Below are 13,277 nucleotides of genomic sequence, written 5' to 3'. Positions count from 1 at the left end.
ATTTTACTCTTAAATGGCCTAACTTTAATTTTAAGCTTATTCCCCCTTGGTCTTGATTCCCACACCAGAGATACAAGTTTATTTATGTCTACCCTATCAAATTCCTTTGTCAACATCTTGATTAGTTACTCTTCAACTTCTAACTCAAGTGAATACAAACCACATTTATGCAACATGTCCTCATAATTTAACCTTTGGAATCCTGAATTCTACTGAAACAGTACTGTACCCCCTCCAATCTTTACTGAGGTTAATTGAGGTTCAACCGAACACTGTCAGCTGTGGCTCAATTGTTAGCACACTCCTCTCTGTGCCAGAATGTTGAGTTCATGTCCCAGCTCCAACAACTTGAGTATAAAATCTTTGCTGACGCTGCAGTCTATCAATGAGGGAGTGCTGCACTATCAGAGGGGTCTGCGCTCTGATGAAACGTTAAGCTGAGGCTGACCTCTCAGGTGGGTGCAAATGATACCACTGCACCAATTTTGAAGAGCAACAGGGGAGCTTTTCCTCAGTGTCCTGGCCAATATTTAACACTCAACCACCTCCTAAAACAAGATTATCTGGTCATTATCTCTATTTGTTGTGTGCAAATCATTGGCCAAGTTCCTTACGTTGCAACAGTGACTACACTTCAAATATACTTCATTGGCTGTAAAGCACTTTGGGACGTCCTGAAAGGTGCCTTCTAATGCAAGCTTTTCCTTCCTTCTGTAGGAACTCAAGGCACTTCATGATTCGGACATCAATTTTCAATGCATCAAAAATATATATTAAAAATAGAGAAAGAAAGGCATACATTTCTGAAACTAGACAAACATCTACCAGTCTACAAGTTTTCTTCACCCACCAACAATTAAACGCTGACTAAACACTGACTAATATCAGACTTTGCTTAAAATAGCTATGTGACTTTGGGGCCTTAAGGCAAAACGGCAGTTTAAATACAGATTCACCTCAGCAGCAGCTGAATAAACTATGAGTTACATGGCATAACCCTGCTGTCTTTACAAAACGGTACATCGTGCGACATAAAAGATTGCTAGCATCCATGAAAATCCAATTCAATGCCATGCATTTAAATTGCCACTGCTACAGTAACAAAACTGCTCTCAAAGTCCCAAGTGACATCCGATGTGACTGTCACAAAGTCCCTCCTCATTCTTCTTGATTTGTCTGCAGCCTTTAGCACAGTTAATCACATCGTCCTCCTCCAATGCCTCTCCACTGTCATCCATCTGAGTGGAACTGCTCTCATCTGGTTGCAATCTTATCCATTTAATCATAGCCAAAGAATCACTTGCAATTGCTTCTCTTCCAGATCCTGCATGGTCACCTGTGGTGTCCCCCCAAAGATCTGTCCTTGGGTCCCTCCTATTCCACATCTACATGTTGCCCCATGGCAACGTCATCTGAAGGCATAGTGTTAGCTTTCAAATGTACACTGAAGACACCAACCTCTACCTTACAACCACCTCTCTCAACTTGTTCATTGTTGCTAGATTATCAGACTGCTTAACCAACATCCAGTCCTGGATGAGCTGAAAATTCCTCCAAATAAATATTAGGAAAACTGAAGCCATATCTTTCAGTCCCCGCACCAAACTCCATTCCCTAGCTTCATACTCCATTTCTTTCCTTGGCAACAGTCTGCGATTAAGCCAATCTGTTCAGAACCTTAGTGTCACATTCAATCCCAAAATGAGCTTCCTACCTCATATTCATGCCATCACTTAAATGCTTAGTTCGACCTCTGTAACATCACCTGATTTCAACCGTCTCAGCTCATCTGCTGCTGAAACCCTCACTCATGCTTTTGTTACCTCTAGGCTTGATTATTCCAACGCACTCCCAGCTTGTCTCTCACATTCTACCCTTTGTAAACTTGAAGTCATACAAAGCTATGCTCCAATTGACTTAAACCAAGTCCCGTTCCCCTATCACCGATATATGAACATAAATATAAATTGCTGTTGTTGTATCTGATGTTATATGCATATTAATAGTAACCAGTTATTGCTTTGATAAAAATGCTAATTACACATCAGTATAAACAGAGAGTTAGAGAACCATATCCTATATTGAGCAGAAATGACTAAGCTGAATTTGATATACCCAGAATCATTGAATGAATAATAGAATGGTTATAGTACAAGAGGCCATTTGGCCCATCAGATCTCTGCTGGCTCTCTGAAGAAATTTATCTCAAATCACTCCCCCTCTTTTTCCCCATAGCCCTGCACATTCTTCCTTTTCAGATAATAATCAAATTCCCTCTTGAATGCCCCAATTGAATCTGCCTCCACCACGCACTCGGACAGTGCATTTCAGATCCTAACCACTCGCTGTGTGAAAAACTTTTTCTTCATGCCGCAATTTCTTCTTTTGCTAGTTACCTTAAATTGGTGACTGGTTCTCAATCCTACCACCAATGCGAACAGCTTCTCCCTATCTAATCCCAGGCCCCGGAATTTTGAATACCTCTATCAAATCTCCTCACAACCTTCTCTTCTCAAGGAGAACAGTCCCAACTTCTTCAATTTTCTAAGTAGCTGAAGTCCCTCAACCCTGGAATCATTCTCGTGAATCTTTTCTGCATCTTCTCTAATGCCTTCATATCCTTCCTAAAGTGTGGTGCCCAGAACTGGATACAATACTCCAGTTGAGGCCAAACCAATGCTTTATACAAGTGAACATAGCTTTCTTGCTCTTGTACTCAATGCCCTTTTTGATAAAGCCCAGGAATGCCATATGCTTTATTAACTGTTCTCTCATCCTGACTTGGCACCTTCCATGAATTACACGCATTTGCACTCAGGTCCCTCTGCTCCTACAGCCTCTTTGGAATTGTACCCTTTATTTTATATTGTCTCTCAGCATTCTTCCTACCGAAATAAATTACTTCACACTTCTGTACATTAAATTTTATCTGCTACTTGCCCGCCTATTCCACGAACTTGTCTATGTCCTTTTGAACTTTCAGGATATCCTCCTCACAGTTCACAATACTTCAAGCTTTATATCATTCTCAAATTTTGAAATTGTGCACTTTACACCAAGATCTAGGTCATTAGTATATATCAGGAAGAGCAAGGGTTCCAACAATGACCACTGGGGAACTCCACTATAAATCTTCTTCCAGTCTGAAAAACAACCATTAACCACTATTCTGTTTCCTGTCAATCAACCAATTTCAATTCATGTTGTTACTGTCCCTATTATTTCATGAGCTATAACTTTTCTCTCAAGTCTGTTATGCAGCACTTAATCAAATGCCTTTTAGAAGCCCATGTACAGCATTACCCTCATCAACCCTCTGTTACCTCATCAAAAGTTATTTCAACACGGTTTTCCTTAACAAATCCATGCTGGCTTTGCTTAATTAACCTTCAGTTGCCCACATGATTATTAATTTTGTGCTGAATTATCATTTCTAGAGCTTCCCCACCACCAAGGTTAAATTGGGTGGCATGTATTTGCTGGACTTATCTTTACACTCTTTTTTGGCAAGAGTGCAACATTTGCAATTCTCCAGTCCTCTAGCACTATTCACGAGTCTAAGGAAGTTAAAAAATTATGGCCAATGCCTCCACTTACAGCTTGTAGTTCACTTGTCAACCTCCTTAGTGTGTACTCCAAGACTTGCTCCACTGAAGACATGACACATTCACGTAGTACATTCAGTACCCTATCTAAAGGCAAAGATAATAGATGATTTACATGAGTTAATCCACTTGATGAAAGTTATCTTCTGTTGTAATTCGCTACTGGCCTAGAAACAAAAAAATGAATAATTTTAAAAAACAGATTGATAATTGAGAATATGTTCACTAAATTGCTAAGCATGACACATTCTGAAAAGCAAGTAATCAGTGTCAACCTCATTTTGCAGAATGCTTGACAGCAACCAATTAACGTCAGGCCCAGAAAGGCAATTACAAAGGCAGATCTTCAAGTCATTAACCCAGGCCTATTGAATGCACTTTGCAGTTTTGAAGACAGAGACTCTCTTAATGCATTGCAAAATTTAAATTTCGGTGATTTTTTTCTGAAATGGGGGAGGGAACCGTGAATTTTTTTGGGTTGCAACCTTAGTCTTATTGTTGGCCCAAATTACAAATCAGGATGAAACTCCAGCCCCTAGATATTAGGATTGGAATTTTGGGTTGAGCCAAAAATAAATCTGTGTAAAATTAAAATTATGTGGCAAAGAAGAAATGAATATCTTGCAAGCATACACAGAGATTAATATATTTCAAATTAATATACTGTTACGACCGGAGAGGATTGCATAGCTGATCTGGCCCCACCACTCCACACACATACAAAGGACAAAAATAGGGTCTCTGTATAGATGGGTGGTTGAAGAAAGGACTTTATATTAAAAAAAAGATAAAGTTTGCAGGGTTTCAATGCTGTCAATCTGGAGCTCCCCCATGTGAAGACAGGTCACTAGTCCCATAGATGCCTGGAGATTCTCACCAATGGAGCTGCAGCATGGAGGAGAACAGAACTGGATCAATCCTTGGGGCCTCCCTCTCAGGTTTTCAAATACAGACACATTCCAGTGAGGTGGGGGTTCCTGGCTGGACTCTGATAACCACACTGCTTCAGGCAAGGCAAGGAACACACAAGCTGGGCAACTTTTCCCCATCCCAATTCATTCCCAACTGAGTTCAAAACAACAAGTTCAAAACATAAAGCTCTTCTTCGTCAGGTGATTTCCAGTAAATCACCAGGGCCTTTGCCTTTAAAACAGTTTTTTGTTCCAGCCATTAAAGTAATTACTATTCAAATAAGCAAATAGCTCTCCTCCTCAAGTACCATGTAGGTCAGATGATTGCTTGGAAAAGGCACGCTTGCTCACAGTCCAAGGTGAGCTTATGACATTTCCTTTTTAAATCCCAAGTGCCCAAATAATGCAATGTCCTTCCAAATTTTAAAAGAGAATACAGTTCTTGCAGGTATAGTTTCCCAACAATACCGCCAACATTTTATGTAGGGATGGAATCACAGTGCGATGATTTTAAGTCCCAGCTTGCTGAGTTAGAGATTGGTGGAATGCAGTTCATATTTGTATACTTTCACACGACAAGTTATCAATTTCAGTCATGTCATTGGGAAGAGATATTGAATGGATGTTTTCCCAAAGGCAGGGAGGGAGAAGCTTGCCACAGGGCTGGGAGGAAGGGAAGAGGGGGCAAGGGGACTTTTCATTTACAAAGAGCCTCATCACATTCTCAGAAACATCCCACTGTGTGTTAATTGCAATTGACTACTTGGACGTACAAACAACCAACATGCAAATGAATACCGCAGTCATTTTGTGCACAGTGAGGTCCCACAAAAACCAAGTCTGATGAATGATCACTTGATCTATATTTTTGGTTAAAGAAAGGACATCAGGAGATCTCGTCAAAAATAGTTTGGTGAATAGCATTTTGAATTAGGTTCTTGCAAATCAAAAGGAACGTAGAAAAAAAACTCTACCTCAAGTAAACCCAACTCTTGAAGGCTCGTTGTGGCAAATGTTGTAAGAGTTGTTGATGTCTCCCAGAGAGGTCTGGAGCCTTGTATGGTTTAAGTGTTTATTGACAACTCAACTATACACATCTCCAAGGTACGGCCCTGCTTGGGTGTTGTCTCCACACTGGCTTCTGCCAAGACTACTACTCTACCCAATCTGCCATCATGTGACTCGACATCACTATGTGCACGGTACTGCTTCTGCAGACCCACATTAACCCTTTACTGTTGAACACCCTTATACTACACTTCCCCCAAGTCCATACCCAAATACATTTACAATACAATCTTTATTTGCTACCCCCCCGCCCCGCCCCCCCCCCGCCGCCCCCACCCCGCCCCGCCCCGCCCCCCCACCCACCCCCACCACCCCCACCACCACCAAAGTCCCTGACTTTATAAATTCAGACAGTCTGGAGGCTCTACAATTCTTCTAGATCTTGTTCTTGTAGCATTTGGAGTGGTCGTCTCAGTTGCTTTGGGCTGACTTTGCTGGTTAGAGTTGAAATCATAGTATTCTGTGTTTCCAGTCGTTTGTTGTCACCGTTTGCACCCCTTTGAGTTTCGTTTCTCTTTATTGACAATCTGTATTTTTTGATCGGGTACCGTGGGTGTATCCCATTCCTTCCAAAGGGAAAGTTTGCTCCATTCATTCATAGGGCGGACTCATGATCTCTGTGAGGTCCACCATGTTCTTCTTGGAACCTGACATTTCAAAAATGGAATCTTCATTTCCACTCGTTTCACAATTTTACTCAAACATTCATTTACTCTTTTATTTTCCAATTTTTTTTCAAGCTTATGAATCTTTTCATTCAACTCAGTAACTACTTTGGTGAGTTCAGCTGTCTTTGTTTTAGAGTTATCTGTGGAATCCTTATACAAGCTCAACAACTTCACTTTAACATCCAATTCCTTTTGGAGTCTTTCTTCCATTTTACTGATTGCTCCGTAGACTATTTCAACTCATTCATTAGATCCTCGATCTGTTTCTTAGAATTTTCATTTTCCGCTTTAAAAGTCTGGATTTGCTCTCCATACTGCACCTCATCAACATTTAATCAATTTTAGCCGTTAATACTGCATTCAACTAACTGTTCTGATTCATCAGCAATTCCTTTTTCTGTTCCAGCATCAACTTCATGCTGTTCACATCAGCTTGATGCTTGTAATTTTTGAGTTTTCCTTTTGCTAATTCCTCTGTGCTATCCTTCAAACTCATCTTCTGTAATTTCACTTCTACTAATTGCTTATGTTCTTCATACTCCTTTGTGAGGACATATACTTTCTCTTGCAACTGTTCAACTTTTTCTTGACATTCTAGGTTCTTGATTTTTACTTCAGCCATTTCATTTTTCAACACCTCAATGTTTCTCAGTGCCTGCGAGGCATCCAATGCTTTTTCTCCTAGATCCTTGAGCTTCAGCATTGGATTTACGTTTTCCGATCTTATTTCTCTGCCTTTTCTTTCTTCGATTGAAGCACAGCTTTGCCCTTGTCCTTTGTTTTAGTTTCACTGTTAGCTGGGTCTGTTTCTGGCAAAGTCTTAACTTGTTTCAGTTCTGTAACTGTGCTATGGATGGCTTCGGTATCCGCTCGCAGCTTGGAAGCTCCACGGATTTTCCTTTCAATGCCCCCTCTTTTCCATTCAGCAGGTTCTTCAGCTTTTCAGTCTCTTTTTTGGACCTCTTGGCTTCCTCCTGGAACGTAGAACATCGCTAAGTCTTCTCTGCCAACTGATTCTTCAATTCGTTCAGTGACATTAAATTAATTTTGCTTCTCTTTGTAATTTTCCAGAGGAACAAACTTTGACCTAAGGGGTACTTGTAGAGTGTGAAAGTCCTTCAACAGGTTTCCCTTTTCTTTGCGAAGCTCAATTGCTTTGTCTTGAGTTTTGTAATTTAACAGTCTTTGACTTTTTTTTGCTTTTCAAGATGGTCTTCATTTCTTCAGGGTTGAAGGGTTATGTTCTACTTTTGCATTTGATATTGAAGGAGGATTAGCTGTTCTTTCAACTGTTTATTTTCTTATTGACCTCTTGCCAATTCAGGTTGCGCTTCAGTACATCATTTTGTTGCTACTGATAGTTCCAATGCAGCTTTTTCTGGAGTTAAAAAAGATATTGAATACATGTTTTTCCAGGGCACATATTGACTCTTCAAAGAGTCTTTCAAGGCAGCGACTTCTTTGAGTACTTTCTCTGCCTGCTGTTGTGCCTGGTTGAGTTTTCCCAACTCTCTCTTCAATTTGCCAAAAACAGACTTCAGAGTTACTTCCTCCTTGTGCTTTTCTGGTGATACATAATGCGTCTGCACATGTTTCAGATTTTCACTTATTGCATTCTTCGCAGCATTCAACTTGTTTCCTTCAAAGCCTCTTTGTGACACCGTAGAAATTTGTTTGTTCAGGACTTGAAAAGTTTGGTTCATTGAAGACTTTAGTTTATCATGCACTTTCAAAGATATATACTCAGCTTGAATCTCGTATTTCAAATCTTCCAATCAGTTTTGATGTGAATATTTTCCTGTGGAATGGCTTCATTTTTTTTTTTACAGGTATTGTTTCTTTTGGATTACATTAGATAACTTTCCTTCATTCACAGCCATCTGCTTGCTCCGTACTACCGCCTGTTGTTGCAGTTTGGCTAATGTGGAACATTTTCACAAAGCTCTATCTTCCACTGTTTCTCAGCCTCTTCTTTCTTCTGCACTACTCTCTTCAGCTCACACACTTCACTGCAGTGACATGGTCTGCCACCATCTTGTGGTTTACTTAGATATTATCTCCCTCACCCTGGGGTCTCCAGTCTGCAATGCTCTGTTATCTCCTGTCTCCCTTGTCCTGGGGTTTCCTTGCCCCTTCAGTGCTTTATAAGGGGTGGTCTAGATCTTTTTTGAAAGTTCTGCGCTCTCCACAAACTTGGGAGTTTAAAACATTTGTTAAAGGCTTTTAGTATCTCACCAAACGTGGTTGAGGGCTCATCTATACCTTGTTTTAGGATTATTTCATTCGCAAATAGACCAAACAAATATAAAAGAACTGATTAACTTGTTCTTCTTCTGATTTCTTACTTAATCCTGATGCATTCCTGTAATCTAAAAATTTTCTTCTCCATGACGCCCAATTTTGGTTCTGGTTTGGCTCTTGATTGAGCTCAAATTGGTCTGATAGTTTTAATTTACTATCCTTGGCTGTTTTCCATTAGAGGGAAGTACAGCCTTAATTTTTTTTCTCTCTCTCTTCCAAGATGGCATTCCCATATGCTTCTTCGCAATGAATTTTCCCGTATTTGCTGGTTTTAGCAAGCTCCTGCAGTAATGGCATTCATGATTTGTGCGTTTTAAATTTCTCAGCAGTGACTCCATCCATTGGCCTTTTTCTTCCATCTTCCCTACAGTATCTGAGCATTTTTGGGCTGTGAAACGGTCAATTCCCAGCTTTTGTTGGGTCTTTTAAATGCTGATTACTTGTTAGTTAACTTTTAGCGTTCAGAATGAGCGCAGCTGCCATTTGTTCAGGCACCGACTCGGGACTCGGGCTGTTCGTGGTGTTCTTTAAAATGGCCACTCTGACTGCTGCTGACTTAGAAGCTTTTTTAAAATCACTCTAACTAAGAGCTTAAATTTTTTAGCTCACCCCTGCTAGGTCTTCAGGCTCTGCATTCACTCAGGTTCTTCATTTCATCTGCACCGTGGAACATCCTTCCGCCTTTCAGTGTTTTTCTTCTTTAAGTTTGGCTCAGCTTTTTGTGATCTGGCTAGGTCCTATGACTCTGCCTCTGCATTTGATCAAGTTTGGCAATGGAACTTTTTAAGGCGATCTCTAGTTGTGCCTTCAATCTAGGTGCACGTCTTGCACGGTCAGAGTGCATTTTCTTTGCTTTTTCATGCTTTCAGGGTCCACCCTTCGCTACCACCATGTTGTAAGTGTTGGTTGGTATCTCACAGCGAGGTCTGGAGGATTGTATGGTTTAAAAGTGTGTTTATTAACAACTCATAACTATATACATCTCCAAGGCACAGCCCTGCATGGATGCAGTCTCTATGCTGCTTGACAACTACTGTACTCAGTCTATCATGTGACTCTCTACATCTCTATCTGGGTGGTCCTGTTTCCCCAGTTGTACATTTGCCCTTGCTCAGCTGAACACCTTTATACTAGAGCAAACTATGTTGTTTCTAAAGGAAGCAGATAATTGCTATTTGTATATTGCTTGTTCTTTGCTAACTGCCACACTACTGCACTTAATACTGATTGAAATCCCTTTCTAATGAGGACTGAAATTTAGGACTGGAAAATACAATGCACAAGATTGAGATCGACTTGTTATGGATTAACCCATCACTGCCATGTAAACATTACAGTAGCCAGATTAGCTGATGTTCTGGTAAAAAAAAGGCTTGCTATGAAAAATAACTGGGACGTAACATGTTTGTGTCTGTAAGAATGCAAAGTTCCAATTTGCTTTCAGAGTGGTTGTTAACCACAAGCCTGGCAGGGTCCAATCCAACGAGACAATTACAATCTAAAAGCATAAAAAGCACTTCTGGATATTCTGTAAATGCAAGTTCATTATTTACAACACAGACAGAAAGTAGCCATTATATTTTCACACCACTGCACATTTAAATTGAAAAAAGCTACAATTTAAAACTAAAAACATGTGAACATTCATGTCAACTGCTCAATTCCATTTTTTAAAATTATGCATAACCACAAGAGGCTAAATAGTCCACAAAATATTAAGTTTACTATAAAGCTAATGGTTATTTATTTTCTTGTACATGGAATGTGAGCAGCAATGGCAAGGAGGAATAGTTGGCATCAACAATTATACATAGTCATCGTGCTGTTCCTCGTGGCTGCACTGTAGGAACCTTCAGAGATAAATAGTTAAGAGCACGAAAGAGTTAACCCATTTTCTTCTAAAGAAGTCACACAGGATAAAGCCAGCCCTCAACTTGTTGGTAACACTGCCAATTCAAAACTCAGCAAGTCTTATTTTACAAATGGCTTTGCTCACAAGCCCACTATGCAAGAGGTGGCCAACCATTTACGTGGATTTAATCAAAATAAATTCTCATTACTGAACATAAATTTGCATTGAAGTGACTTATGCATGATTTGTTATTTGGTTTGTTGAACCAAGTGTTCTAAATGACCTTCAAAAAAAGTGTCATTCAATTTGATAATAGAAAGAATAGTCAAATCAAGGAAGCGACATTCATGTCTGGCACATGACCAATCACTGAAACACTGAAAGCTTTGACCTGGAGTCCCTTCCTTTTTATTTTCACCCCACAGTGGGGCCACCCTGTGCCTATGTTGAAAGCTGGGTGGTTTACTGTGATAGTTACGTTTCCACAGCCATTTCCAATTCCTTTTTAAACTTTCCTATTTGAGAGCAGGGACTTCAGTTGCTGGTAACCATTTTAGAAAGCCAGAGCAGCTGTTTATATTCTGAGCTGAACCATTTAATGGTTTAAAAAGGATATACGTAGGTTAGCTAGCCCTTTCTAAAAATACACATCTCTATTACTATCATATCAACCTGCTGACAAACTATGAATATTCTGATTTGTTTGGATTTGGAATGGCTTTAAGTGAACTAACAGTCATGAAACTCTATCAATGAACTACAGAGCAACTAGTCTACTTGGAACCTGGTTGCAGAAGGAGTCTACCTGGAGGACAGCTGAAATACTTTTGGGATGTATTCAAAGCATCTCTGAAGAGGTCAACCATCCTTGCCAACTCATGGGAATCCCAGGCTTGTGACTGACCAAAAAGGAGGTGGTTTATTCGGGAATGCATCAAACACATCGAGACACGTTGTTGGGAACACGCAGAGGTGAAGTCAAGGCATCGGCAGGCACGCAGTATGAAATTTTTGAGAAGGAACTGTAAGATAATGAACTATAGGTTTATCTACACCACATGGATTGCAGAGGCTCAAGGCGGCGGCTCACCACCACCTTCTCAAGGGCAATTAGGGATGGGCAATAAGTGCTAGCCTAGCAGGCGATGCCCACATCCGGTTAAAGAATTTTAAAAAAGATATTCAGTAGCAGAATTGCACATGCTGTTAAAACAATCAATTCCTTTATTCTCCTTCCTGACTCCCTCCTGGTCCTTGTGTATAGCAGCCTTAAGGGGACAAAGCGCACAATGCAATTCTCAATACACCAAATACACAAAACGTCAAAACAAAACAACTCATCTACCCCACCCAAACACTGCCTGCCCTGCATGTGGCAGAGTCTACAGATCTTATCAGCCATCTCAGAACCCAGTGAACTGGAGTGGAAGCAAGACATCCTCGATCCCAAAGGACTGTCTAAGAAGATCAATCATATATTTTCTACCAGTTCAATGTATTGAGTGGCATTTAAGGGGATACTTTAGAAAACACAGAATAGATACATTCCAACAAGTAAGAAAAAGTCCAAGGGACAGACACACCATCGATGATCAACTAGAAAGATTGAAGATAGTATTAAACTTCAAGAAAAAGCATATAAATGTGCAGAGATAGGTGGAAGGTCAGAAGATTGGACATAATATAAGAAACAGCAAAGGATGACTAAAAGATTAATAAGGAGGGAAAAACTGGGATACGAGAGAAAGCTAGCCAGAAATATAAAAACAGAAAGTAAGAGTTTCTATAAATATTTTAAAAATAAACGAGTTAACACAGTGAGCTAAAAGCAAAATACTGCGGATACTGGAAAGCTGAAACAAAAACAGAAAATGCTGGGAAAACTCAGCAGGTCTAACAGCATCCGTGGAGGGAAAAACAGAGTTAATGCTTCGACTCCGTATAACTCTTCTTCAGACTCTGTTTAACAAAGTGAGTGTTGGTCCTATAAAAAGTGAGTCTGGAGAGTTGATAATGGAAAACAAGGAAATGGCAGATGAATTGAACAGGTATTTTGCATCAATCTTCACTATAGGAGATACAAGTAACATCCCAGAAACAGCTATAAATCAGGAAATAGAAGGGGGGGAAGAACTCAGGAAAATTACAATCACCGGTGAAGTGGTACAGAGTAAATTGTTGCAGCTGTGGGTTGATAAGTACCCAGGTCCTGATTGACTTCATCCTACGGTCTTAAAAGTGGCTAGTGAGATCATTGATGCATTGGTTTTAATTTTCCAAAACTCCTTAGATTTGGGAAAGGTCCAATTAGATTGGAAGATAACAAACATAACTCCATTATTCAAGAAAGGAGGGAGACAGAAAGCAGGAAACTACAGGCTAGTTAGCTTGACATCTGTCATAGGGAAAACGTTAAAAGCTATTATTGAAGAAGCTGTAGAAGGGCAATAGTATAAGTTCAAGGTAATCAGGCAGAGTGAACATGGTTTTGTGGAAGAGAAATCATGTTTAACCAACTTATTGGAGTTCTTTGAAGGAGTCACATGTGCTGTGGATAATGGGGAACTGGTGGATGTACTGTACTTAGATTTCCAGAGGGCATTTGATAAAGTGACATCTCAAAGGTAATTGCGTAAAATAAAAGCTCATGCTGTAGAGGGTAATATATTGGCATGGATAGAAGATTGGCTAGCTAACAGGAAGCAGGGAGTCGGCATAAATGGGTCTTACTCAGGTTGGCAAGATCTAACGAGTGGTGTGCCACAGGAATCCGTGCTGGGATTACAATTTGTATAAATGGCTTGAATGAAGGGATGGATGGGATGTCAAATTTGCTGATGACACAAAGATAGCTAGGAAAGTAAGTTGTGAA

The 13,277-nt window shown here is 40.1% G+C and overlaps 1 protein-coding gene across 2 annotated transcripts in view; it reads right to left on the bottom strand.

The window, feature by feature from the left end:
• Nucleotides 1–13,277, bottom strand: part of tarbp1 (TAR (HIV-1) RNA binding protein 1) — a 196,024-nt gene that overhangs the window by 134,123 nt on the left and 48,624 nt on the right. For both annotated transcript variants that reach the window (XM_041212283.1, XM_041212278.1), the window contains exon 13: nt 3,598–3,692. In XM_041212283.1, the coding sequence (XP_041068217.1) occupies nt 3,598–3,692 (95 nt within the window). The remainder of the gene's footprint in view (nt 1–3,597; nt 3,693–13,277) is intronic.

This window comes from Carcharodon carcharias, chromosome 2, assembly GCF_017639515.1.
Source record: "Carcharodon carcharias isolate sCarCar2 chromosome 2, sCarCar2.pri, whole genome shotgun sequence".
NCBI classification, from domain to species: Eukaryota; Metazoa; Chordata; class Chondrichthyes; order Lamniformes; family Lamnidae; genus Carcharodon; species Carcharodon carcharias.
The sequence above is the reverse complement of the archived record's forward strand: the minus strand, read 5'-3'. Positions and strand labels throughout refer to the sequence as shown.